Below are 25,137 nucleotides of genomic sequence, written 5' to 3'. Positions count from 1 at the left end.
ATCTAAAATTTACTTCCTATAATCTTAATCTACTCATTCAACAGTTTCCATTTCACTGAAAAAAATAAATATTTAATAAACAAGCATCTACCCTCTGCTAGGCACAGTCTAAGCACTAGGGATATGTCAGTCAACCAAACAGGCAGGGTCACTGCTCTAATGGAATTTACTGAGAGTGAAAAGAAATTCTAATCCACCTTTTGCCTCATCCATAATCTAATGAAGAAAATATAACTCCTGTTCTTTACCATCTCATTGGGGGTGATAAATACCATACTTTTAACAACGACCCACTATAGAACAGAGCAAGTGGCACAGGATGGATAAGGTGTGATGTACAGTCTAGTCAGGGAGACCACACATCTACAAAAGGCTACACAATAGCCAGGTATGTGTTATAACAAGCTAAACATAAACTATGATGGAAACTTACAGGGGGAAATGCCTTTACTCTGTCTGCGAAGCGTGGGGAAGGCTTCCCACAGGAGATGCTATTTGCTTAGGACCTTGGAATATTAACAGGAGTTTTACCAGGCACATGGGAAAAGTCAAGACATAAAAGGTCATTTTACGCTGTGCCAAGGGTGAAATATATGGCCTGTTGGGAGATTGGCAAGTACTTTGATGAAGCTGCCAAATTATAAAGCACTTAGTATGCCATAAACACTTGCTTAGATGGTAAAGTAGAAGATATATGGAGGTGGAGAGGTGAAGAGGGACTGGAAGTTGTGGACGACGCAACTGGAAAGTAAAGTTAGAGCCAAATTATCTCAGCACTGTAGGTAATAAAACCAAAAAAACCAAACCTGTTGCTGTTGAGTTCTTTCTGACTCTTGATGACACCACGTGTTACAGAGAACTGCTCCCTGGGGTTTTCTTCGTTGTGATCTGTACTGCAGCAGATCAGTAGGCCTTTCTGCCTTGGCACCGCTGGGTGGTTTCAACTGCCAACCCTTAGGACAGAAGTCAAGTGCAAATTGTTTGCATCATCCAGGGTTGCCACAGTGCAGGTATTAAACAAAAAAAAAGAAAAAAATTTTTTTTTTTTTTGCAGGTATTAGGAACTCTTTAAACAATTATAAGCAGATGAATGACATGATCTTGTTTAATTTTTTGGTAAGAAATCTCTGGCAGCAGTGTGGTGAATAAACTTAAAGAATGGAAGCCAGTTACTACACTCCTCAAACAGATCATGAAGGTCTCAACTAAAGCATGGCAGTGGGGAAAGAGGAGAAGAAACAAAGTCATTAACAGTTAAGAGTTAGGACAAAAATGTCTGATGGGTATGGAGGATGTAGGAAACATAAAAGACAGCCAAGTCTGGTTAAGAGCATGGACTCTGCAGCCAGAATGTGGAATTTTGTCTCAGCAGTTTACCAGCTGTCTGATCTTAGACAAGTTAAAGTCCCTTGCCAGTTTCATTACCTGAAACATGGAGATAATAGCAGCATAGGTCATTCGGGAGAATTAAATGAGTTAATATAGAGAAAATCCTTAGGCAAGGGCTTGGCACATATTAAGTGCTTTGTTTGCTAGAGCAGCAGCCCTCTGTACACAAGGAATTCTTGGGCCAGCAACTGAAGATTATAAGAACATTTCGAAACACAAAAAGTTTTATGACAGCACACAAAGGAAGAGATTAGTTCCTGCTGAAGAGAACCAGAAAAAAGCTTCACTAAGGAGGTTATGTTTGGCCTAGATTATGCAGGACAAACATTTCAAAGAGCAGATATGGCAGCTGATAGAGCAAAGACACACAGGTCAGAAAGGGCAAGTTAGGTCGGATTAAGCTGAATGTGGCGGAATCACAAGGAGGAGCTCTGGTAGATCCAGAGAGAGATGGAAGGGCAAGATCACAAAAGTCTTTCAATGCCATGCCAAGGAGCTTGACACAGTCAACAGAGCTCAGGGAAGCTGAGCCCTCTGACCAAGGTGCTTTATGTGGCTAGCTGGTATCCACTCTACCTTCCTTTTGAGGAATTACCTCTTCTCATTAGGTCAATTTTCTGAGACTTAAATCAAGAGGCCTTGCCTTTGAGGCAAGGGGTGAGTACACAGTCCAGAGTAAACCAAACAAACACTCCCTCCCTGGAATGGAATCCTGAGAACAGAGATAAAAAGACTGAATAAGACTGGAATTAACTAACTCCAGCAACAGTGTTTCCAGCGGACTGTTGAGCAATTCCTGTCTCAAGACCTTCAGGGCTGGTTCTTGCCTTTTTTGGGCCTTCTCTTCCATCCTGTCAACTCTTCTATATTGTTTCAGTAAATTCTCTTTTGATTTAAATTAACCAGAGCCAATTTCTGTTGCTAACCACCAGAGATCCCTAGCTGATACATCTAATACCTATTCAGCGAATGGGCCTTCCTGACCATTTGCTTTCAGAAAAGAGATACAAGAAAACAAAGAGTTGGAAGATGAAACTCATTGCCTAGCAACCAAAATCACTACCTGTGGTCTGCCAAAGGTATGATGATGGAACCAGCTCACTCTTCTTTCTCTTACAGAAACCTGAAGCCTACCTGTATGTCCTGTATGATACATGATAACAAAAGTTGTAATATGACCTAGATCTCCTTTCTAAGTCAATCATTTTATTAATTCAGTTTTTAGTTTCATGGATGCCAAGAAAAGGGTGCCATTTCTGGAAATGAACTCACCCTTCTGAGTACAGATCTACCCTGTGAGACTTACTGATTCTGATTTCCCTCATCAGTACCTTGCCACTGATGTTAAGAATAAACGAATTTTCTCAGATCACACCAGCCCATCTACCTCTCTGCTCTGAGCCCAATTGCTCGCTAGGGCTTTGTTCAACTAGGTTTCCAACCAACAAACCTCCTGGTACTGCATAAGGCACAGACAATTTTGCAGTCAAATCTATATTTCTACCAGAATCAGTTCTCTGATTCTTTCAAATTCTATTTCCATGACCATGGTGGCAATGTTCTTGCTGCTTCACCTGAAATTAGACAAAGACATCCTTTCCCTACTGATGCTTTACACCTTTTAAATTGATTTGCTAGACCATCTCATACTGAGTACCTTCCATGTATTAGGAACAAATGTAGGCAGATTGTTACATCCTTAGAGGAAAGTGAATAGTATTTATCTTTGTATTCCATGCCTACCAGAGCACCTGGCTCATGAAAAGAGACATAGAAAGGTTTAATTGCCAAAGAAAAAGTTTGCTTCACTGAAAGCTAAGGGCAAAGTCAATTTCAATAGCCTATCTTAGCTAAGGAGCCCTGATGGCACAGTGGTTAAGAGCTCAACTGCTAACTGAAAGGTCTGTGGTTCAAACCCACCAGCCACTTCACAAGAGAAAGATGTGCCAATCTGCTTCCACAAAGGTTTACAGCCTTGTAAACCCTGTGGGGCAGTTCCACCCTGCCCTATAGGGTCACTGTGAGTTAGAACTGGCTCGATGGCAGTGGGTTTTTTGGTTTTGCTTTTATCTTGGCTAGGTCTGACCATCAAGTATTAGGGCACACAGAGTGGGTAAGACTCCGTAGTCATGCTGCCTGGGTCAAAACCCTAGTTCCAACCCTTCTAACTAAGTGACCTTATGCCATTCAATGCACCTTTGTAAGCCTTAGTTTCCTCTGTAGAATGGGACTGGTAATACCTGTCTCACAAATTTATTAAAAGAATTAAGTGAGAAAATGCATAAAAATCATTTAGTATGATACCTGGCATGTAGTAAATGTGACAGTACAGATTTTATCATCACAAATTCTGGTGTACAAGAAACATAACTTTATTTCCTGTAACTCAATTTAATTTCTGACTTTGAGCCCTAGTCTTTCCCGAATGAAAAATAAAATTAGGTTAAATAGAAAAGTTTCCCCTCTGTCCCTCTTCTCTCTGGAATTGTCCCTAAATTCCTGAGAGTTTTACACTTAAGGCTGTGGTAGCTGGGGCAGGAACATGTGCCTGTGGCCTATGTCTATTTCTTGTGCTGGTCTTCTCAGGATATAACTCATCGTCTCAGGAAATAACTCGACGTGGTGCTTCCTCAAAGGGCTCCTTGGAACCGGTGATTCACTGAGATGTTGGCACACCGTGGGCAGAGACTGTTCATGCCCCAGCTTTCTAACACATATCCCCTTATGCTGGCTGAACAATGCACACTCTCCGCTAATGTCTGTGCCCTACAGCAGGGAGCCACAGGAACTTGTGGACGGCCTGCAGTATCGTTGTGTATCTGCAGGGATCTTTGGGGCTTTCTCTAGCGTGGGCACACCCAGATGTTGGTTCTACTATACTGTATCACTGTATGATACTGGTAATGGAAATTCTGCCATCTCCTTGAAACCTCAACCATGGATCCTCTCCACTCTCATATTCCTAAATCACTTGAGGTAGCGGGGTTTTCTATTGTGTCCCTATGACCCCAGGATTCAGCTAGAGGGTGGAGAGCAAGGAAAGCAGAAAACACACACACACAGAGGCCTCTCTTGCTTTTTCTCTATCTCTCCTCTTTTCTCCTGGTTAGAGGGTCTTTATCTACTCAAGGAGGAGAACTTGGGAGTAGGGTAAGCTGGATGGACTGAATTATAGAAAATTGTTTTGACTCATCCCATTTCCTTCTTCGATCTTTGTTTTACTCTTCTGTTTTTCATGTAGAAGCTAAGTGCCACATTTTCTACAATTTGCTTCTGGCAATTCCCCTGGGGAGAAATGGCAGGTAGGGATTGTTAGGGAGGAAAAGAAAAGAACAAGCAGGTTGATCCAATCATTAACCTCTGGCATCTTTAAGTGAAGCCCAGTTAAACTGGGACTTGGGTTCAGATGTTGAAATCCTCTGATTTGAGTATCTACAGGAAAAATTCCTGTGTAGCCCCGTGAGAGGTGGAATTCCATGACTTGCAAGCAAAGTCTGCCCGGCCCTGGAAGGAGAAAAGACCCTGGGAGTTACAGAGGGCAGGGGATTTAGGATGAGAGGATGTGATAAGCTCCGGCTCCATCCCTGATCCAAGTGCGCCTGTGGGTCTCAAGTGGCTTTTATTTTCCCTTTATTCTCAGATGATTTCCGCCTGCCTCCCTTATCTTGTGAGTACTGAATTAGCTTTAGTAGCTTCTTGACTTGGGGAGCAAATCAGCTGTTTCACTCCTTTGCTGTACGCTAGCTCCTCAATCACATATTCCAGGACTGTTAGCTGCTATTTGTTATCTACAGATGGCTTCATAAAAGCTATTCTCCTTATTCTGAAAAAAAAGTCCAAGTGGTAGCTGGATAGTCATTTAAGATGCAAATCAGGTTATGCAGGTGGCATAAGATGATAGCAGGCTTAAGATGAGGGGTGGAACTGACACAAACACCATGCACTGCTTGGTGAAGGCACAACTCCTCCTGCCTGCTTTCCTTAAGACCAATGCCTCCACAGTGTGGCTGTTTTGCTCTTACCTGCAGACAGTGTAAAAAAATTCTAAACAGAATATTCTCCTTAAACTCTTCTTCATGTCACAGCCACATCCTAGACCAGGGTTCAGCAAAAATTTTCTCTAAAGGGCCAGCTAATAAATACTTTTGGCTTTATAGGCCACACAGTCTCTGTTGCAAATACTCAACTCTGCCACTGGAGCATGAAAGCAGACATAGACATGGCCATGTTCCAATAAAACTTTATTTACAATGCTGAAATTTGAATTTCATGTAATTTTCATGTATGTGAAATATTCTTTTTTTTCCCAACTATGTAAAACTGTAAAAAGTATTCTTAGCTCACAGGGCATACAAAGTAGGCAGTGGGTGGATTTGGCTTACAAGCTGTAGTTTGCTGTTCTCTGACTTACACCATCATAATCTAATAGGACATAGCTAAGTTCCAACAGGAGTCTCTAGGTGGTACGAATGGTTAACATGCTTGGTTCGTAACCAAAAGGTTGGAGGTTCAAGTCTACCCAAAGGCACCTCAGAAGAGAGGCCTAGCAATCTACTTCAGAAAAATTAGCCTTGAAAACCCTGTGGAGCTCAGTTCTATTCTGACACACACGGTGTCACCATGAGTCAGAATCAACTCAACAGCAACTGTTTGGTAAATTCTAACAAACTAATTCTGGCCCCAAATAATACATGAAGAAAATTTTATCAATCTGTCTTTTTTTTTTAATCTATGTATGGGAGGAGGGGACTAGAGTTTACATACCTCTTTATAAAATAATGCAAAATTATATGATCATCTAAACTGCACAAAACAATTTTCAAGGACAAAGTGTATACATAGGAACTTGTTTATTCTTTTAAAGAAATGTGACAGGATCCCTATTTGGCAGCATTTTATTGGTCTATGTTGCGTGGGCCTGTACTCAATCAAAGGAATTGCATTTCTTCATATGGTCTATAATCCCCAAATTTTCATGTATTCATTCTAGCCTTACCCCAACACCCATTTTCATTCAGAATTGGTAAATGAAGCATAATGAGGGACTTCGTTAACGACTGTTAAGGAGCAACTTACTTCATGGTTGACCATATACTTGAGCCCTCACTGGTCACCTATATGCTATGACTTGAGGCACTGCTGAACGAAGAACCCCCTACCCTCCTCCCAACACCCTCCCCAGCTCCCTCCCCTCCCCCAAACACACACAAAAGAATAAAATGTGGAGGGTGCTATATTTCTGCTGGTGGGGAGGGCAGCCAAGACAAAGTTGTGAATTACTTGCTAAAACCTCTCTTAAGTATGCGGACCCCAGGATGGGGAGGAGGGTGCGGAGCTGGGCCTGTCTTAGCTTCTTAGCACTGCTCCAACAGAAATCCCACAAATCAGTGGCTTCAACAAACAAATTTATTTTCTCACATTTAGGAGACTACAAGTCTGAATTCAGGGCACCGGCTCTAGTGGAAGGCTCTCTCTCCCTGTCCGCTCTGAGGGAAAATCTTTGTCTCTTGCAGCTTCTGTTCCTTGGTTCCTTGGCGATCTTCATGTGGTGTGGCATCTATCTTCCCCTACCTATACGTCCTCTTCTGGGCCTAATCTGCTCTTTTTATATCTCAAAAGTGATAGTTAACATAACAAAGAAAACCATTTTCCCAAATGGAATTACATCCACTGGTATAGAGGTTAGGATTTACAAGACATATTTTGGGGGAACCCAGTTCAATTCACAACAGTGCCTTACTTCCCAGCACATATTCCAAAGACCTGCCACCCTTGTAGGGAGACCCTTGGTCCTGGTTGGTCCCTGCAGCAATCAGTGAGTGACTTCCTTGGGCAAGAAGCCTGAGCTCAGCCTCGCAAAGCCCCCACATCCAGCAGGAAGACAGAGAACATCGAAAAGGTTTCCTTTGTGTCTGCCCACCCCATTCCCCACCCCTACCAGGCCCACAAAATGGCTCAGAAGAAGACAACCCAGACCTCAGAGATGTGTGAAAATAGAGGCCAAAGGGCAAACTGCAATAAAGACAAGGTACTCCAGAGAGGATGGAGGATAATCATAACCACACTGACCTGCCCTAACTGCAAGAGACAAAAACCCTGCAGAGGTTATCCTGCCCTCTGAGGGGAAGCAAAATGGAAGGAGGGGTTTTCCAGGTTAATTGATATTACCTTAAAATCCAGAAAATAATGAATTTACCTTAAATTGACAAGATTAGCTATTTTATGCTATTAGGAGAAAGAAAGAAAAAAACAAAGTCACAGTAGTAGGAATAATACAGTAGTAGTAGTAATGTAATAGTAATAGTAGTAGGAGAAGTAATATAACAGTAGTAGTAGTAATAGTAATACGAGTAACATAGTAGTAGATAGTGGTGGTAATGGTGGTGGTGGTAAGTCACAGCTAACATTTATTGAGCACTTTCTATTTGTCAGAACCTGTTCTAAGCATTTTACAACAACCCTATGAGACAGGTATTTAGCCCCATTTTACAGATGTGAAAACTTAGGCATAGAAAAGATTAAAAAGCTTAAACAAGGAACTTAATGAATATTGTTGAGTGGACGAATGGTACATTTACAAACTCAAGGACAAGCAGGAAGTGGTCCCACACAAAACCGGAAGGTGTGGGCACAAAGCCACTGACAAAACATGCTGGTGCTCTGAATTTGGAAACCAGAGGATTTCTCCATCAGGAGAGGAACTTTTTCAAAATAAGTTAATTAATAAGACCACAGAGATAAGGGTAGGAAACTACCAGGGGTTAACTTGTTACCAACCCACCTTTTCTGTCTTATAATTTCCTCCATATCTTCACATCAGTTCACAATGGATTCCTTTATTCTTCCTCTGGCATAATGTTATTAGCTGTATCAACTTCCTAAATGAAGTTTCCAGAGCCAATGTTTTTCTGCCATTCTCGAAGTAGTGGGTGAGGCTGAGGAGAGAGGCAGTGGGCAGGGGAGAAAGGGGGCAATGATATGAAGAGTACTAGAGCCTACAACTACTCTGGTCCAGACACCCCCACTAGGCCATGGCCTCACCACTTCAGAGATTATTCAGTACCCTGTCATTTGATTGCTTTTTCTCCATGTAAAAGTCCTGAGTGGTATATATTTATTTTATAATTAAAATGATTTTAAGTTTTGAAAAATCGTGGTTTCCTAGTCAGCCACGGGGTGGGTTTTTCATTCCAATTAGGAAATGAAGCGATTCTTCACAGAATCCAGGTCCCCCTTTCTGTGAGAAGACAAACTCTGGGGCCGAGATAATCATGCCATCTAGTGGTGCACTCTTTCTTCCATGGGCCTCTCTCAATCTGAAATGAGGGGGCCCAACCATCAGTTAAATTATGCCATCTCACAGCCTATGAATTTCAATAAATACACCATCTGTTCACCTTCTGTGTGGGAGTTCAATCATCTTCCTGGCAGCAGTATTATTCTACAGCAATTACCTCTGTCTTTATCACCTCTCATTGAGCTGCAGCAGCATCTCTGTAAAACCGACAAGTTTTAAACCACCGTTTCTGTAGATAGGACCGTCTCTACGGTTTCCATGGAGATGCTCGGCTAGAACACGGAAAACATCTACACTTAAGATTGGGGGACCTACAACCTAATGAAATGAGTGGGCTTTCCTCTGAGCCGTGGGTTGGAACACAGGAGCCTTCACTTCAGGCTGCCAGGTTCTGATCTGTTGAAGCAACAAGACTGGCAAAGGGAAAGAACACACAGGAGAGGGGAGTCCCATGCTGGCAGACGTGGAGTCAGGAATGGGGGATCTCCCGCTCTGCCGCTAACCAGCTGCGTGAGTGTGTGCGCCAGCAAGTGCCCTCTTTGGGCCTCAGTTTCCTCTTCTACAAAATGAGGAGGTTGGGGTGGGCAACCACTGGAGTTCCCTTTAGCTCTGAAATGGAAGGATTCTAGTGGGTGGAAATGGGAAGTTATAGTGCAGCCCACTGTCAAATGTGCCATCACCTGAGCTGCTAAGTAAAATCATAGGCAAAAGAAAAGAAAAAGTCACATTCACCAAGTAAGTTGAATGCTTTTTAAGTTTGGATTGTTATTAATGTTTTCTTGCCTGGAATATGAGAAGAGGAAATAAAGGCTTAGGAAGGCTAATTTGCTCAAGGTTATCCTGAGAAAGTGGGGAAGCTGGGGTTTAACTCATGCCATTTGGGTTCAAAGTCTAAGCTACTCAATATAGTGCCATACTAGAAGATTTCATGAAGAAAACAGAGTTTCAGGACAAGGTCTGGATCCAAAGAAAGGATGGAATTCATTTCAAAGGAAAACATATATGCATGTCTCAGAAATGTCCGTCATAAAATTTTTACTGGTTTAGTTCTAGCTACATGTCACCCAATGATGACTCAAAATAGCCTGTTGATGGCAGCAACAGTGCTATGCATTCCCCAAACCACATTCATTTTTTTTCTAGACACACAGAGCACTGTATCTCCCAGCATCCCTCGCAATAAGATTGGGAACAAGGGACTGGATTCTTCCAGTGTGGGCAGAAATGATGCACATTGAGCATGGCTATAAAACTCCAGGTGTTATTCCAAAAGAGATCTACATAAGTGGAAAAACACATCTTGATCATGGGTAAGAAGACTCAACATTATGAAAATGTCGATTCTACCCAAAGCGATCTACAGACACAATGCAATCCTGATGCAAATTCCAATGATATTTTTAACAAGATAGAGAATTAAATCACCAACTTCATATGGAAAGAGAAGAGGCCTCAGATAAGTAAAGCATAACTGAAGAAGAACAAAGTAGGAGGCCTCATACTACCTGATTTTAGAACCTATTATACCACCACAGTAGTAAAAACAGCCTAGTACTGGTACAACAACAGATATGTAGACCAATGGAACAGAATTGAGAATCCAGACATAAATTCATCCACATATGAGCCGCTGATATTTGACAAAGATCCAAAGTCCATTAAATGAGGAAAAGACAGCCTCTTTAGCACCTGTTGCTGGCATAACTGGATATTCATCTGCAAAAAAATGAAACAAGACCCATACCTCTCACCATGTGCAAAAACTAACTCAAAATGGATCAAAGACCTAAATATAAAATCTAAAACAATAAAGATCATGGAAGAAAAAATAGGGACAACGCTAGGAGCCCTTATATGGCATAAACAGAACATGAAACATAACTAATAATGCACAAACACCAGAAGAGAAACTAGATAAGTGGGAGCTCCTAAAAATCAAACACTTATGTTCATCAAAAGACTTCACCAAAAGAGTAAAAAGATTACCTACAGACTGGGAAGAAATTTTTGCCCATGGCATATTCAATCAAAAATGGGCAAAAGATATGAACAGACTCTTCACCAAAAAAGACATTTAGGTGGCTAACAGATACATGAGGAAATGCTCACGATCATTAGCCATTAGAGAAATGCAAATCAAAACTACAATGAGATATCTTCTCACCACGACAAGGCTAGCATCAATCCAAAAAAACACTAATAAATGTTGGAGAGGTTGTAGAGAGACTAGAACACTGCTGGTGGGAATGTAAAATGGTACAACCACTTTGGAAATTGATTTGGCGCTTCCTTAAAAAGCTAGAAACAGAACTACCACACAATCCAGCAATCCCACTCCTTGGAATATATCCTAGAGAAATAACAGCCTTTACATGAACAGATATATGCACACCCACGTTCATTGCAGCACTGTTTACAATAGCAAAAAGATGGAAACAACCTAGGCGCCATCAGTGGACAAATGGATAAACAAATTATGGTATATTCACACAATGGAATACTACACATAGATAAAGAACAATGATGAATCCGTGAAACATCTCACAACATGGATGAACCTGGGAGGCATTACACTGAGTGAAATTAGTCATGAAAGGACAAATATTGTATGAGACCACTAGTATAAGAACTCAAGAAAAAGTTTAAACACAGAAGAAAACATTCTTTGATGGTGATGAGGGTGGGAAGGGAAGGAGAGGGGAATTCACTAACTAGATAATAGACGAGTCATCTTAGGTGAAAAAAAGGGAAGGACAATATCCAATGCAGGGGAAGTCAGCACAACTGGACTAAACCAAAAGCTAAGAAGTTTCCTGAACACAACCAAACACTTCAAGAGACAGAGTAGCAGGGGCAGAGGTCTGGGGACTATAGTTTTGGGGGACATCTAGGTCATTTGGCATAACAAAGTTAATTAAGAAAATGTTCTGCATCCCACTTTGGTGAGTAGCATCTGGGGTCTTAAAAGGTTGCAAGCAGTCATCTAAGATGCAATCAATTGGGCCCAACCTACCTGGAGCAAAGGAGAATGAAGAACACCAAAGACACAAAGAAAATATTAGCCCAAGAGACAAACGGGGCCACATAAATCAGAGACCCCATCAGCCTGAGAGCAGAGGAACTAGGCTGCACCTGGCTACCGCCAATGATCATCCTGACAGGGTACACAACAGAGAGTCCTGACAGAGCAGGAGAAAAGTGGGACCCAGAACTCAAATTCACATAAAAAGACCTGACTTAATGGTCTGACTGAGACTAGAAGAACCCCAGAAGACATGGCCCCCAGACTCTGTTAACCCAGAACTGAGACCATTTCTGAAGCCAATTCTTCAGACAAAGATTAGACTGGAGTATAAAACATACAATAATACTCGAGAGGAGTGTGCTTCTTAGTTCAAGCAGATACTTGAGACAAAATGGGTAGCTTCTGTCCAGAGGTGGGATGGGAAGGCAGAAAGGGATAGGAGCTGGTTGAGTGGACATGTGAAATCCAGGGTGGAAAGGGGTAGTGTGCTGTCACATTGTGGGGATTTTACTAGGGTCACATAACAATGTTTGTATAAATTTTTGTATGAGTAACTTAAGCTGTAAACTTTCACCTAAAACACAATAAAAAGAAAGAAAGAAACCTCCAGGTGTTTTATGTTCTTTTCCTTCCTTTCATGCAACAGGAAGTGAAGGACTCCAGGATGGTGGTGCCACGTGATAATGGAGCAAAAACCCCTGAGTCACCACATGGAGGGAAGCTTTAGGGAGGCCTGCTACACCTGCACTGGGCTGTGGTTAAAGTGAAAACACAAATCTTTATTTTGTATTCTACTGAGACTGGGGGGTAATTTGTTACAGCAACTAGCACCCCGTAAACTAAACAAACTCACTGCTGTCCAGCCAATTCAGACTCATAGCCACCCTGTAGAACAGACTGGAACTGCCCCACAGGGTTTCCAAGAAGTGGCTGGTAGATTTGGACTGCCAACCTTTTAGTTAGCAGCTGAGCTCTCAACCACTGTGCCACCAGGGTTCCTGGCCAATAGAAATAGTAATGGTACCCTATTTTTGCTTGCCCAGCATCCAATCCTCTTTCTTCTGGTGACAGCACTTTGATTTTCCTGAACTTCAGTCCACGTTGTTCAGAAAGGGATAACACTATCCTTCCTTAGCTCTAAAACATATCAGCATATTCCAGTCCCCAGGTCAGCCAAATACGGGACTTTTTGCTGAAACTATTGTGAGCAAAAACTCTTTTTCCCCCTGGGAATGCTAACTTTAATAATCTAAGTCTGGAGTTGCAGGGAGGTCCCCACAAACAAAGAGCTTGTCCAAGAATAAAGTTAGAATGAGGGACAACAAAACCACGCTAAAGGGCAAGGGAAGAAAAAGAAAGAGGGGTAAAGAGAGAGAGGAAAAGTGGGAAGTGAAACAAGAAAGAGAATGGAGGCAGAAAGGCAAAAGGGGAACAGGGGAGCAGAAGGGAGCAGAGGGGAGGAAAGAGAGAAGAGAAAGAGAGACGTGAGGTACCGGTGAGGATGGAAAGGGAGCAGAAGGAGTGGTGGCAGAGGAGAGAGCGTGAGAGGTAGAGGTAGACAGACGGTGGGATCAGAGAGAGAAATCCACAAGATGGGAAAAGAGATTGGCAGACACAGAGACAGAGAGGGGCCAGGAGGGTTGGAGGGGGTGAAGGAGCAGGGCAAAGACAGAGAGAGGTAGGGCCAGCTGAGATAGGAAGGAAGGAGAGAGAGAAAGGGAAAGAGAAGAAAGGACTTATAGAGGTGGGGGGCTAAGGCGGAGGGGCAGAGAAAGGGAAGAGGCTCAGGGAAAGAGAAAGGAAGAAAGGGGAGGAGGGAGGGAGGGAGGTGAGATCTTCATTGGAGTCTCTAGGTCCAACCCTACCTAGTCAGCCTCATCTGGACTTCTCTGTTATATGAGCCAAAAATTTTCCTTCTGCATTTATCCCTTTTAATTGGGGTCCTGCCACTTGTTACAAAGATTTTTCATATTTTCCAAAACACCCTTTAAAAATAGATGAAAGCAACCTATAAGTGCCAAAACATGGACACATAATTGTATAATGCTGATTGGTCACTATCCACCAAAAAGAGAATTTTTGATATTCAAAGCACCTCTATCGCTTCGTCCTTTTAAACTTTCCCAATTGACTTCCTCGGTTCTGTCCTAGCCCTGGATTACTGTCTATTATGTTTTCCGGCTTGATCCTTTTCTCTATCTCACCTTTCATCTTCGTCCTGGTTCTGTTAAGTTGCCTTGTCTTTTTTGCCTTTTGCTGATGCAGGCTGTCTTGTTTCTGTCTTTCATACAATCATTTAGAATTCTGGAAGGGCCCTGGGAGTTGGTCCCTTCAGCCTGTTCCACTCTCAGCACTGGAGTGATATCTACTAACCACATTATCTCAGTCCCACAGGCTGCCAGCTTAAGCTGCTGCTGCTCAAATTGCCCAATGTGAGTCAACAGTGAGCTGAAATTCGTTGTTCTGAATCTCCCTGGTGTCACATTCTCAAGAACAGCAGAAAGAGATAATTGGCTTGAAATCCAAGTCAACGCTTAAATTTGGAAGAGCAAAAAAAAAAAAAAAGTGAAAATATTCTTTGCCACAAAGAGCAAAAGCAAGAGAGAGACTCTGGGGTGGGTGTGTGGGTGGGTGTGTGTTGGGAGGAGGGGGCAGAAGGGAAAACCAAGGATCCAGTTCTCAAATGCTCACCTGGGAATAAAACACTGGCCTTTTGCTATAGCCAAAAGAAAAAATGAAGTGATTAGTGGAATTTTAAAAAGCAAAAGAAAGAAAGTACCATTGCCAAAAGCCAAGGGAGCAGTTCTGCAAGTCTAGGTCACATGTCACCTCCTTCCCCACTAGTGAGAATACCTGAAGTTGCTGGCAGGGACTCTCAGCACCCCAGGGACTTGTATTTATTTTCCCAAGATATTTCATACCATTCAGGCAAAACGATATATGCAAACGATGTATGACACTTCGGCACAAGGTCTTTTTCAAAAAGAAAAATCAATCCAGCAAAGCTAATTTTCCTCATTCATCAGTCACCACCCCGCCCGCTCAAAGCTAGCCTTCTACCATTCACTCATAGCCCCACAGCTAGGAAATTGTTCAATAGTTACAGAGGCTTGATTTTTTCTGCTATTCTTATGCATAATTTACTAACATACACCATTCTTGTCAGCAGTGGCCTCGGTTTTTCATGTGTCAATGAATTTCAAGGCTCTTTAAAAATTTGGATCCAAATAAAAGTATATCATAGACAAAGAGATCAGGTTTTTCTAAAAGAAAAAATAAAGTGAAAACTGTATTTTATGTAGAAGGTTAATTTTTTTATTTTATTGTTTAGAAAATACTCTTGGCTAGATTTAAGACCACCAACTCCTTCCTTCATCTGGAACTCCACATTCAGGTGCCACCCAAGGGACAGATGTAGCACTTCCACTTTGGACAAGGTAATGAACCTGAATCTTTGTTTCTTATTAACCTCTGAAATGAGACAGGCGACTTAAAATGAAACCCAAAGAACTTTATCTTTCCCTTGAACCTTGTCTGCATCTACCACTCTGGGACCTACCCTAGCCCCTGCTTTTACCTACAGAAGCAGCCTTCTCCCTAACCCAAACTTCCCCCAGTCACGAAGCCCTGACCTTTCTTACTCTTTTCACTTTCACCAAAGGTCCCAACCTGACATTGCAACATCTAAAACTAAAGGTGGGAGGAAGAGGAGAGGCTTGCCCATGTTCTTCCTAGCCCAGGTTAAAGCAATATCCTGTCTCTTCTTGATCTTTCTCCACTTGTAAAAGGGTTATGCCCATTCACCAATGGCTGGGCCTCAGTTGTACATCCTTGGTAGCTGTGAACCCCTCTTTCTTGCAGTGCCTACCAGGAACACTCCCAGGGCCTCCTAGGGTAATATGATCCTAATGCCACATACCAATGCCAGCAAAAAAAGGAAAAAAGGCAAGGTTTACTATATGTGATGTTATGTAGAGGGCTATTACCTTTATTTCCGTCTTGGTAGCTTTTTAACAAAAGTGAAATTTTGGTAGAAATAACATCTATCAATACGGAGCCCTGGTGGCACACTAGTTAAGAGCTCAGCTGCTAATCAAAAGGTGGGCAGTTTGAATCCACCAGCTGCTCCTTGGAACCCCTATGGGGCAGTACTACTTTGTCCTATAGAGTTACTGTGGGTAAGAATCGACTCAACGACAATGGGTTTTGGGTTTTTATTAATTCACCCTAAAACATGATTCCTTCCCCTCCCCTCCTACCCAAAACCTTCTTGCTTTGTCAAGGGCCTGTAAAAAAAACCCATCTAGTCGATTCAACCCTATGATTTGAACTGCCAATCTTTTGGTTTACAGCCAAATACTTAACCACTGTGTCACCAGGGCCCCTTGCCAAGGTCCAGGTGACCATTTATGAAACACTAATCCGGCTACTGCATGTGCAAGGATTCACCCATCCACAGCTGGATGTCTACAGACCAACCACTCCCCCTTAACCTCAATGATAATAATGGTAACACCAGTAACAGGAATCACTCTGCCAAGCACTTTATATTGCAAAATTTAATTTCACAACAACAGTCTGTGGGAAGAGCTGTTATCTTCCCCCATTTTTAGATAAGAAAACTGAGGTAAAGAGAAGGTAAGCTACTCACCCAGGGTCACACAACTAGCAGGCAGAGTCAAGATTCAATTCCAGGTACTTGGCTCAAGAGTCCTTGATCTTAAGTGCTCCACTATACTACCTCCGGATGCCCATTGAAAATAAGGTATTTCGTTACACAATATCAGACAGACAATGAAATTCTAATGATACTTTCTGAAACAAAAGCATGTTAAGAAGGAAAGAAAGCTGGATGCGACCCAACCAAAGAAATCAGTAGAGATTATTTTGCTCAAATCTTTTATGGGAGAAATCATCCCATTAAGTTTATGGCCCTATGTCAAAAGAGGACAGTTTGACTGTATTTCCTAGAGTCTTCTGGAGTCTTTTTAGTGGGTCCCAAGTGAGAGAAATCTGCTAGAGACTTTCAATGCTGCACTGAACTGTCCATCATGCTTATTGACTTTCTGCCGTACAAACAGTGAGAAGAGTGACTTCATCCCCCATCAGCATAAAAGATCTTGACACTGCAGGAGCAAAAGCTTTTGCACTCCAGAAAAGCAATTATTTTTGTTAAAAAAAAAAACACAGTCAGCTTCTTAGGCGTAATGAACCCACCTATTAATCTTGTCCTGCTACCCCTGCTAATTGTGAAAACAGGCAAGTAGTCACACCTTTTTCCTCTCAAATTTAAAAACAGTGCACGACATCAAAAACAAAGGACTTCCCAATTTTGTCCTTCAATCGGTCAAGCTTTCCTGCAAGCAACTCCTTAGGCACAAACTGATAGAGAAAGGAAGCTGTTTTAATTACCAGTTTAAACCTGGGTTTTGATTTTTCATTATAGGGTATGGAAATCTCATTGACTAAAGCACAGAGCCCTTTAGTAACTAACAGGACATACTTCTATGTTTAAGAAAGGAAAGAATAAGATAATGAACTGGCTTTAGGTCAGTCCTAAAAATCCTTAAAATTAATACAGGGAGTTTGAGGGATTCTCTTTTTAATGTTTTTATAAGATTTTATTGTTGATGAGTGGATTGCCAGATAGCATCAACCTCAGATAACAAGTTCTGTTTATCCACTTTCTTCTAATGATTAGGGCAAAGCTACCCCTACAATTAAAAAGAGTCTTTGGACTCCAATATGAGGAAAAAGTAGGTGCGGAAAAAGAAAAGGCACCTGATGAGTCAGTAGTTGTAAAAGACAAAATAATAATGATGAAGGCCAAAAGATTCCTTGAAGATTTGGGAAATAAATATATTAAAATTATTTTATATCATGAAAACAGTATAAAATTTAAAATTCTTTGTTGGCATTTGTTATAGTACCCTGTATTAATTCTGTTTTTATAGTTGGGGGGTAAGAATATTGCACAATGTCTGCCATATGAGGGAAAGTGAATTAGACTTGTGTTTTTATAAAGGCTGCTTTGGCTGCCCTATAGAGAACCAAATGGAAGGGAAAATATTGAAGGATGAAAAGCAGTTTAGAAATTGTTGCTGTAATTCAATAAGATGGTAGACTAGAATGGTTAAGAATGGAGATAGAGGTAAGCAGACAGGTTTTTTTTTTTTTTCAAAGATATTTAGGAAGTAGTGTTTCAGATATTAGTGGTGGGTTGGATGTGGGAATAGGAAGAGAAAAAAGTTAAGGTTTCTGGCTTAATGGGTGGTAATGGTGTACCCCGAGAGAACACTAGTGGAAAAGGTGGTTTGTAGAACATGATAATAAGAACAATTCTGGGCCTGCTGAATTTGAGGTGCCTGCAAATAGACCTGAGACCAAGACAGCATTGCCATCCATAGGCCCAGGCAACAGATATTTGTCCACTTACTATCTACCAGACACTGGGGTAGATGCTGGCGATAGAGCAGTGAAAACATTAGACATCACCGCTGCCCTGTGGAACTTATAGTTTGGGTAGAAAGAAGAACATTAAACAAGCAATGACACCAGTGAATAAATGGAAGCCATGAGAAGGAGGTATTTTAAGATGAGCCAGTGCCAATTACATCAGACGATGCTAAAAGATGCAGGAGAATATGGATAAAGCTATCTATTGGATTTGGTAACAATGGAAGTCAATGTAATCTTGACAAGAGCTGTTTCAGTGGAACACCATGTACAGAAAAACCAAATCAAACCTGTTGCCATCAAGTCAATTTCAACTCATAGCAATCCTACAGGACAGAGTAGAACTGCCCTTAGAGTTTCCAAGGTTGTAATCTTTATAGAAGCAGACTGCCACCTCTTTCTCCCATGGAACAGCTGTTGAGCTTAAACTAGCAACCTTTCGGTTAAGGGCTTCTTCCATATACAGAAACCAGATTAAAGTGAGCTGAAATGAAAATCAAAAATGAGGAAGTGGAGACAGTGACAATAGGGAAATTAGTTCAAAAGGTTTTGCTGAGAAGTGTAGTGGCAAAATGGAGCAGTGGCTAGAAAGAAACCTAGGGTCAAGGGAGGTTTATTTAAGATGGAAACCCTGGTGGTGTAGTGGTTAAGTGCTACCGCTGCTAACCAAGAGGTCAGCAGTTCAAATCCACCAGGCGCTTCTTGGAAACTCTATGGTGCAGTTCTACTCTGTCCTGTAGGGTCGCTATGAGTCGGAATTGACTCGACGGCAGTGGGTGGGTGGCTAAATTTAAAGCATCTTTGTATGTTACTGGGAGTATTTTGACAGAAGGAGAGAAAGTCATAATGATGGAGAGAGGGGGCTTTTCATAAGCCAAGTCAATAAGGCTGACAAAAAAAGAACAGGAATTGAGAGTTATTCTTTGGGAGGGTAGTGACTGGAAGAAATTCAAGAGGAGCTTTGGAACTACAATGTTCTGTTTTCTGATGTAAGTGCTAATTAAATAAGTACGTTCATTTTGTGAACATTTATCAAGATGTAAACTTATGATACATGATCCTCCCTGTGTGTGTACTGTTTGACAATAAAAAAGGATTTTTTTTTAACTGAAAGGTTGGAAACTAGGGAACAAAAACCATGATTTTTTTGCAGGTGACATGATTGTCTATATCAAAAACCCTTTTAAAATCATCAACTATTATAAACAAAAGGAAACTTTCAAAAAGTGTCTGCATATAAGTAAAATATGTGTCAACTGCACTATCATAATTAGAAGATATAATTTTTAGCAATACAAATAAAAACTATAAAACATCTAGTAAAAATTAACAAAATATGTGTATGATTTGAATGTAGAAAACTGTGAAATTTTACTTAAAAGATATTAAAGAAAAACTAAGTAAATTGAGCAATATATGTGTTAATGAATAGGAAGATTTGATTTCATAAGGATGTCAATTCTCCCCTAATTGATTTAGAGGCTCAAAAAATGCCAATCAAAACCCCAACAGGACTTTGTAGAACTTTACAAACTGATTCTAAAATAAACATGAAATAGTGTTGTTTTTAGGTGCCATCAAGTCAGTTCTGACTCATAGCAACCCTATGTATACAACAGAACAAAACACTGCCCGGTCCTGTGCCATGCTCACAATCCTTGTTATGCTTGAGCCCATCGTTGCAGCCACTGTGTCAATCCATCTCATTGAGGGTCTTCCTCTTTTTCACTGACCCTCTACTTTACCATGCATAATGTCCTTCTCCAGGGACTGGTCCCTCCTGATAATATGTCCAAAGTACTTGAGATGAAGTCGCACCCTCCTCCCTTCTGAGGAGCATTCTGGCTGTACTTTGTCCACGATAGATTTGCTTGTTCTTCTGGCAGTCCATGGTATCTTCAATATTCTTCAACACCAGAAATCAAAGGCATCAATTCGTCTTCAGTCTTCTTTATTTATTGTCCAGTTTTCCTATGCATATGAAGCGATTGAAAATACCATGGCTTGCGTCAGGCACACCTTAATCCTCAAAATGACATCTTTGCTTTTTAACACATTAAAGAGGTCTTTTGCAGCAGATTTGCCCAATGCAATACATCTTCCTCCAATCCTGATGTTGTGTTCTTCTTCATATAGTCCAGCTTCTCAGATTATTTGCTCAGCATATAGAATGAATAAGTACGGTGAAAGGATACAACCCTGGCACACATTTTTCCTTATTTTAAACCATACAGTATCCCCTTGTTCTGTCTAAATGACTGTCTCTTTGTCTATGCACAGGTTCCACATGAGTACAATTAAGTCTTTGGAATTCTCATTCTTCTCAATGTTATGCATAATTTGTTATGATCCACACAGTCAAATGCCTTTGCATAGTCAATAAAACACAGGTAAACATCTTTCTGGTATTCTCTGCTTTCAGCCAAAATGCATCTGACGTCAGCAATGATATTCCTCTTTCCATGTCCTCTTCTGAATAAGGCTTGAATTTCTGGCAGTTCCCTGTCAATGTACTGCTGCAACCACTTTTGAATGATCTTCAGCAAAATTTTACTTGTGTGTGATATTAATGATATTGTTCAATAATTTCTATACTCTGCTGGGTTATCTTTCTTTGGAATGGGCACAAATGTGGATTTCTTCCAGTCAGTTGGCCAGGTAGCTGTCTTCCATATTTCTTGGCATAGACAAGTGAGAGCTTCCAATGCTGCATCAGTTTGTTGAAACATCTCAATAAGCATTCTATCAATTCCTGGAGCCTTGTTTTTCGCCAATGGCTTCAATGCATTTTGATTTCTTCCCTCAATACCATCAGTTCTTGATCATATGCTGCCTCCTGAAATGGTTGAACACTGACCAATTCTCTTTGGTACAGTGACTCTGTATATCCTTTGTATCTTCTTTTGATGCTTTCTGCATCATTCAATATTTTTGTCCATAGAATCCTTCAATATTGTGACTCGAGGCCTGGATTTTTTCTTCAGTTCTTTCATCTTGAGAATTTCCAAGAGTGCTCTTACCTTTTGGTTTTCTAACTCCGGGTCTTTGCACTTTTCATTATAATACTCTGTCTTATAATTTACTTTGTCTTCTGCAGCCACCCGTTGAAACTTTCTGTCCAGCTCTTTTACTTCATCACTTATTCCTTTCGCTTTAGCTACTCCACGTTCAAGAGCAAGTTGCAGAGTCTCTTCTGACATCCATTTTGGCCTTTTCTTTCCTTCCTATCTTTTTAATGACTTTTTGATCTCTTCATGCACAATGCCTGAGGTGTCATTCCATAACTGGTCTGCTCTTCGGTCATTACCATACAATGCATCAAATCTGTTCTTGAGATGGTCTCTAAATTCAGGTGAGATATACTCAAGATAATACTTTGGCTCTTGTGGACTAGTTTCAATTTTCTTCAGCTTCAACTTGAATTTGAGCAATTGATGGCCTATTTTGCAGTCAGCCCCTTGCCTTGTTCCGGCTGATGATATTGAACTTCTCCATCTCTCCTACCATAGATGTAGGTGATTTGATTCCTGTGTATTCCATCCAGCAATGGAATACAAGTGTATAGTCACTGTTTAAGTTGTTGAAAAAAGGTATTTGCTATGAAGAAGTCATTGGTCTTGCAAAATTCTACCATGGGATCTCCAGAGTCATTTCTATCACCAAGGCCAAATTTTCCAACTACTGATCATTCTTCATTTCCAGCTTTTATTTTTATTTTAATCATACTTTAGATGAAGATTTACAGAGCAAATTAGTTTCGCATTAAACAATTAATACACATATTGTTTTGTGACATTGGTTGCCAACCCCATGACATGTCAACACTCTCCCCTTCTCGACCTTAGGTTCCCCATTATCAGCTTTCCTGTCCCCTCCTGCCTTCTCGTACTTGACCCTGGGCTGGCATACCCATTTAGTCTTGTTTTCTTTTATGGGCCTGTTTAATCTTTGCCTTTAGGGTGAACCTCAGGGGTGACTTCAGTACTGAGTTAAAAGTGTGTCCTGGGGCCATACTGTCAGGGTTTCTCTAGTGTCCATCAGGCCAGTAAGTCCGATCTTCTTTTATGAATCAGAATTTTGTTCTACATTTTTCTCCAGCTCTGTCCAGGACCCTCTATTGTGATCCCTGTCAGAGTGGTCGGTGGTGGTAGCCAGGCACCATCTAGTTGTGCTAGACTCAGTCTGGTGGAGAGTGTGGTAATTGTGTTCCATTAGTCCTCTGGACCAATCTTTCTCTTGTGTCTTTGGTTTTCTTCATTCTCCCTTGCTCCAGATGGGGTGGGACCAGTGGAGTACCTTGGATGACCGCTCACAAGCTTTTAAGACCCCAGACACTACAAACCAAAGCAGGATGTAGAACATTTTTTTTAATAAACTATGTTATGTCAGTTGAGCTAGATGTCCCCGAGACCATAGTCCCCAGCCCTAATCCCAGTAATTCGGTCCCTCAGGGAGTTTGGATGTGTCTATGAAGCTTCATGACCTTGCCTGGGTCAAGTTGTGCTGACTTCCCCAGTATTGTGTACCGTCTTACCTTAACGAAAGTTACCATTTATTTATTGTCTAGTTAGTGTTTTTCCCTCCCCATTCCTCCGTTCCCGTACCCCAATTTTATCCATTGCCATCAAGTTGATTCCAACTCTAGTAAAGATTGTTTCTTTCTGTGTGGAACCCTTTTCGTGAGTTTTCACAATAGTGGTCTTATACAATATTTGTCCTTTTGTAGTTGACTTATTTCACTCAGCATAACACCCCCCAGATTCATGTTGTGAGATGTTGTGCAGATTCATCATTGTTCTTTATTGTTGCATAGTATTCCTCTGTGTGTATGTACCATAGTTTGTTTAGCCATTCATCTGTTGATGGGCACTTAGGTTGTTTCCATCTTTTTCCTATTGTGAATAATGCTGCAATGAACGTGGGTGCACATATGTCTATTAATGTGACCGCTTTTATTTCTCTAGGAAACATTCCAAGGAGTGGGATTGCTGGATCATATGGTGTTCTATTTCTAGCTTTTTAAAGAAACACCACATTGTTTTTCCAAAGTGGTTGTACCATTTTACATTCCCACCAGCAATGCATAAGTTTTCCAAGTTCCCACAGACTCTCCAACATTCATTATTATCTGTTTTTTTGATTCATGCCAGTAATGTTGGAGTGAGATGGTATCTCGTAGTTTTGATTCGCATTCCTCTAATGGAAGTGATCTCAAGTATTTCCTCACATCGCTGTTAGCTGCCTGAATGTTTTCTTTGGCGAAGTGTTTGTTCATATCCTTTGCCCATTTTTTAATTGGCTTATTTGTTTTTTGTTGTAGAAGTGTTGGATTTTTCTATAGATTTTAGAGATTAGGCCATTGTTGGATTTGTCGTAGCCAAAATTCTTTTCCCAGTCTGTAATTTCCTCTTTTTACTCTTTTGGTGAAGTCTTTTGATGAGCATAAGTGTTTAATTTTTAAAAAATCCAAGTTATCTAGCTTATCTTCTGGCATTTGTGTATTGTTACTTATGATTTGTATCCTATTTATGCCTTGTATTAGGGCCTCTAGCACTGACCCTATTTTTCTTCTATGATCTTTATTGCTTTTAGTTTTATATTGAAGTCTTCGGTCCACTTTGAATTAGTTTTTGTGTATGGTGTGAAGTATTGGCCCTGTTTCATCTGTTTACAGATGGACATCCAGTTGTGCCAGCATCATTTGTTACAGCCTTTCCCCCATTTAATGGACTTTGGGCCTTTGTTGAAGATCAAGTGACCATAGGTGGGTGGACTTACATCTGATTCTCAGTTCTGTTCCATTGGTCAACGTGTCCGTTGTTGTACAACTACCAGGCTGTTTTGACAGCTGCAGCTGTTTAATAGGTTCTGAGGTCACGTAGTATGAGTCCTCCTACGTTATTCTTTTTCTTCAATAGTACTTTACTTATCTGGGGCCTCTTTCCTTTCCATATAAAGTTAATAATTAGTTTTTCCAACTCATTAAAGAATGCTGTTGGTATTTGATAAGGATGGAATTGTATTTGTAGATTGTTTTGGGTAGAATTGACATTTTCACAATTTTGAGTCTACCTCTCCATGAGCATGGTATGTTTTCCATTTATGTAGGTCTCATTTGATTTCTTGCAGTAATATTTTGTACAGGTCTTTTACATCCCTGGTTAGATTTACTCCTAAGCACTTAATTTTTTTTAGGGGCTATTATAAATGGTATTGATTTCCTTTTTGTAGTTCTCTTCATTGGTGTATAAGAATCCAACTGCAGAAATTAGATAACCAGGAGCTCTTAAAAGTCAAACACCTATGCTCAGCCAAAGACTTTACCAAAAGAGTAAAAAGATTACCTACAGACTGGGAAAAACTTTTTAGCTATGACATTTCCAGTCAGGGCCCAATCTCCAAAATCTACGTGATACTGCAAAAACTCAACAACAAAAAGACAAATAACCCCCAATTTAAAAAACGGTCAAAGGATATGAACAGGCACTTTACCATAGAAGACATTCAGGCTGCTAACAGATACATGAGGAGATGCACATGATCATTAGCCATCATAAAAATGCAAATCAAAACTACAATGAGATTCCATTAAGGCTTGCATTAATCCAAAAAACACAAAATAATAAATGTTGGAGAGGTTGTGGAAAGACTGGAACACTTACACACTGCTGGTGGGAATGTAAAATGGTACAACCACTTTGGAAATCGATTTGGTGCTTCCTTAAAAAACTAGAAATAGAACTACCGTATGACCCACCAATTCCACTCCTTGAACTATACCCTAAAAAAATAAGAGCCTTCACACGAACAGATATATATATGCACACCCATGTTCATTGCTGCACTGTCTACGATAGAAAAAAGATGGAAGCAACCAAGGTGCCCATCAATGGATGAATGGATAAACTATGGTATATTCACACAATGGAATGCTATGCAACGATTAAGAACAACGAATCTGTGAAACATT

General features: G+C 40.8%; 1 protein-coding gene across 9 annotated transcripts in view; it reads right to left on the bottom strand.

Annotated features, from left to right (window-relative positions):
- The window catches only part of LOC126084671 (synaptotagmin-16), a 352,768-nt gene that overhangs the window by 198,635 nt on the left and 128,996 nt on the right, over positions 1-25,137 (bottom strand). The window contains exons 10-11 of one of the 9 annotated variants that reach the window (XR_007519049.1): positions 8,171-8,324; positions 807-953 (exon numbers count right to left, since the gene is read on the bottom strand). The exons of 6 other annotated variants lie outside the window; for them this stretch is intronic. Coding sequence is in view for 1 of the 3 variants with exons in the window: in XM_049899299.1 (XP_049755256.1) it covers positions 8,260-8,324 (65 nt within the window). In the remaining 2 variants the exon portion in view is untranslated. Of the gene's footprint in view, positions 1-806; positions 954-7,718; positions 8,325-25,137 lie in introns of those variants that run through there. 2 more of the 9 variants (XR_007519050.1, XM_049899299.1) reach the window with 2 other exon arrangements.

The sequence above is a fragment of the Elephas maximus genome, chromosome 10 (assembly GCF_024166365.1).
Source record: "Elephas maximus indicus isolate mEleMax1 chromosome 10, mEleMax1 primary haplotype, whole genome shotgun sequence".
Taxonomy (NCBI): Eukaryota; Metazoa; Chordata; class Mammalia; order Proboscidea; family Elephantidae; genus Elephas; species Elephas maximus.
The sequence above is the reverse complement of the archived record's forward strand: the minus strand, read 5'-3'. Positions and strand labels throughout refer to the sequence as shown.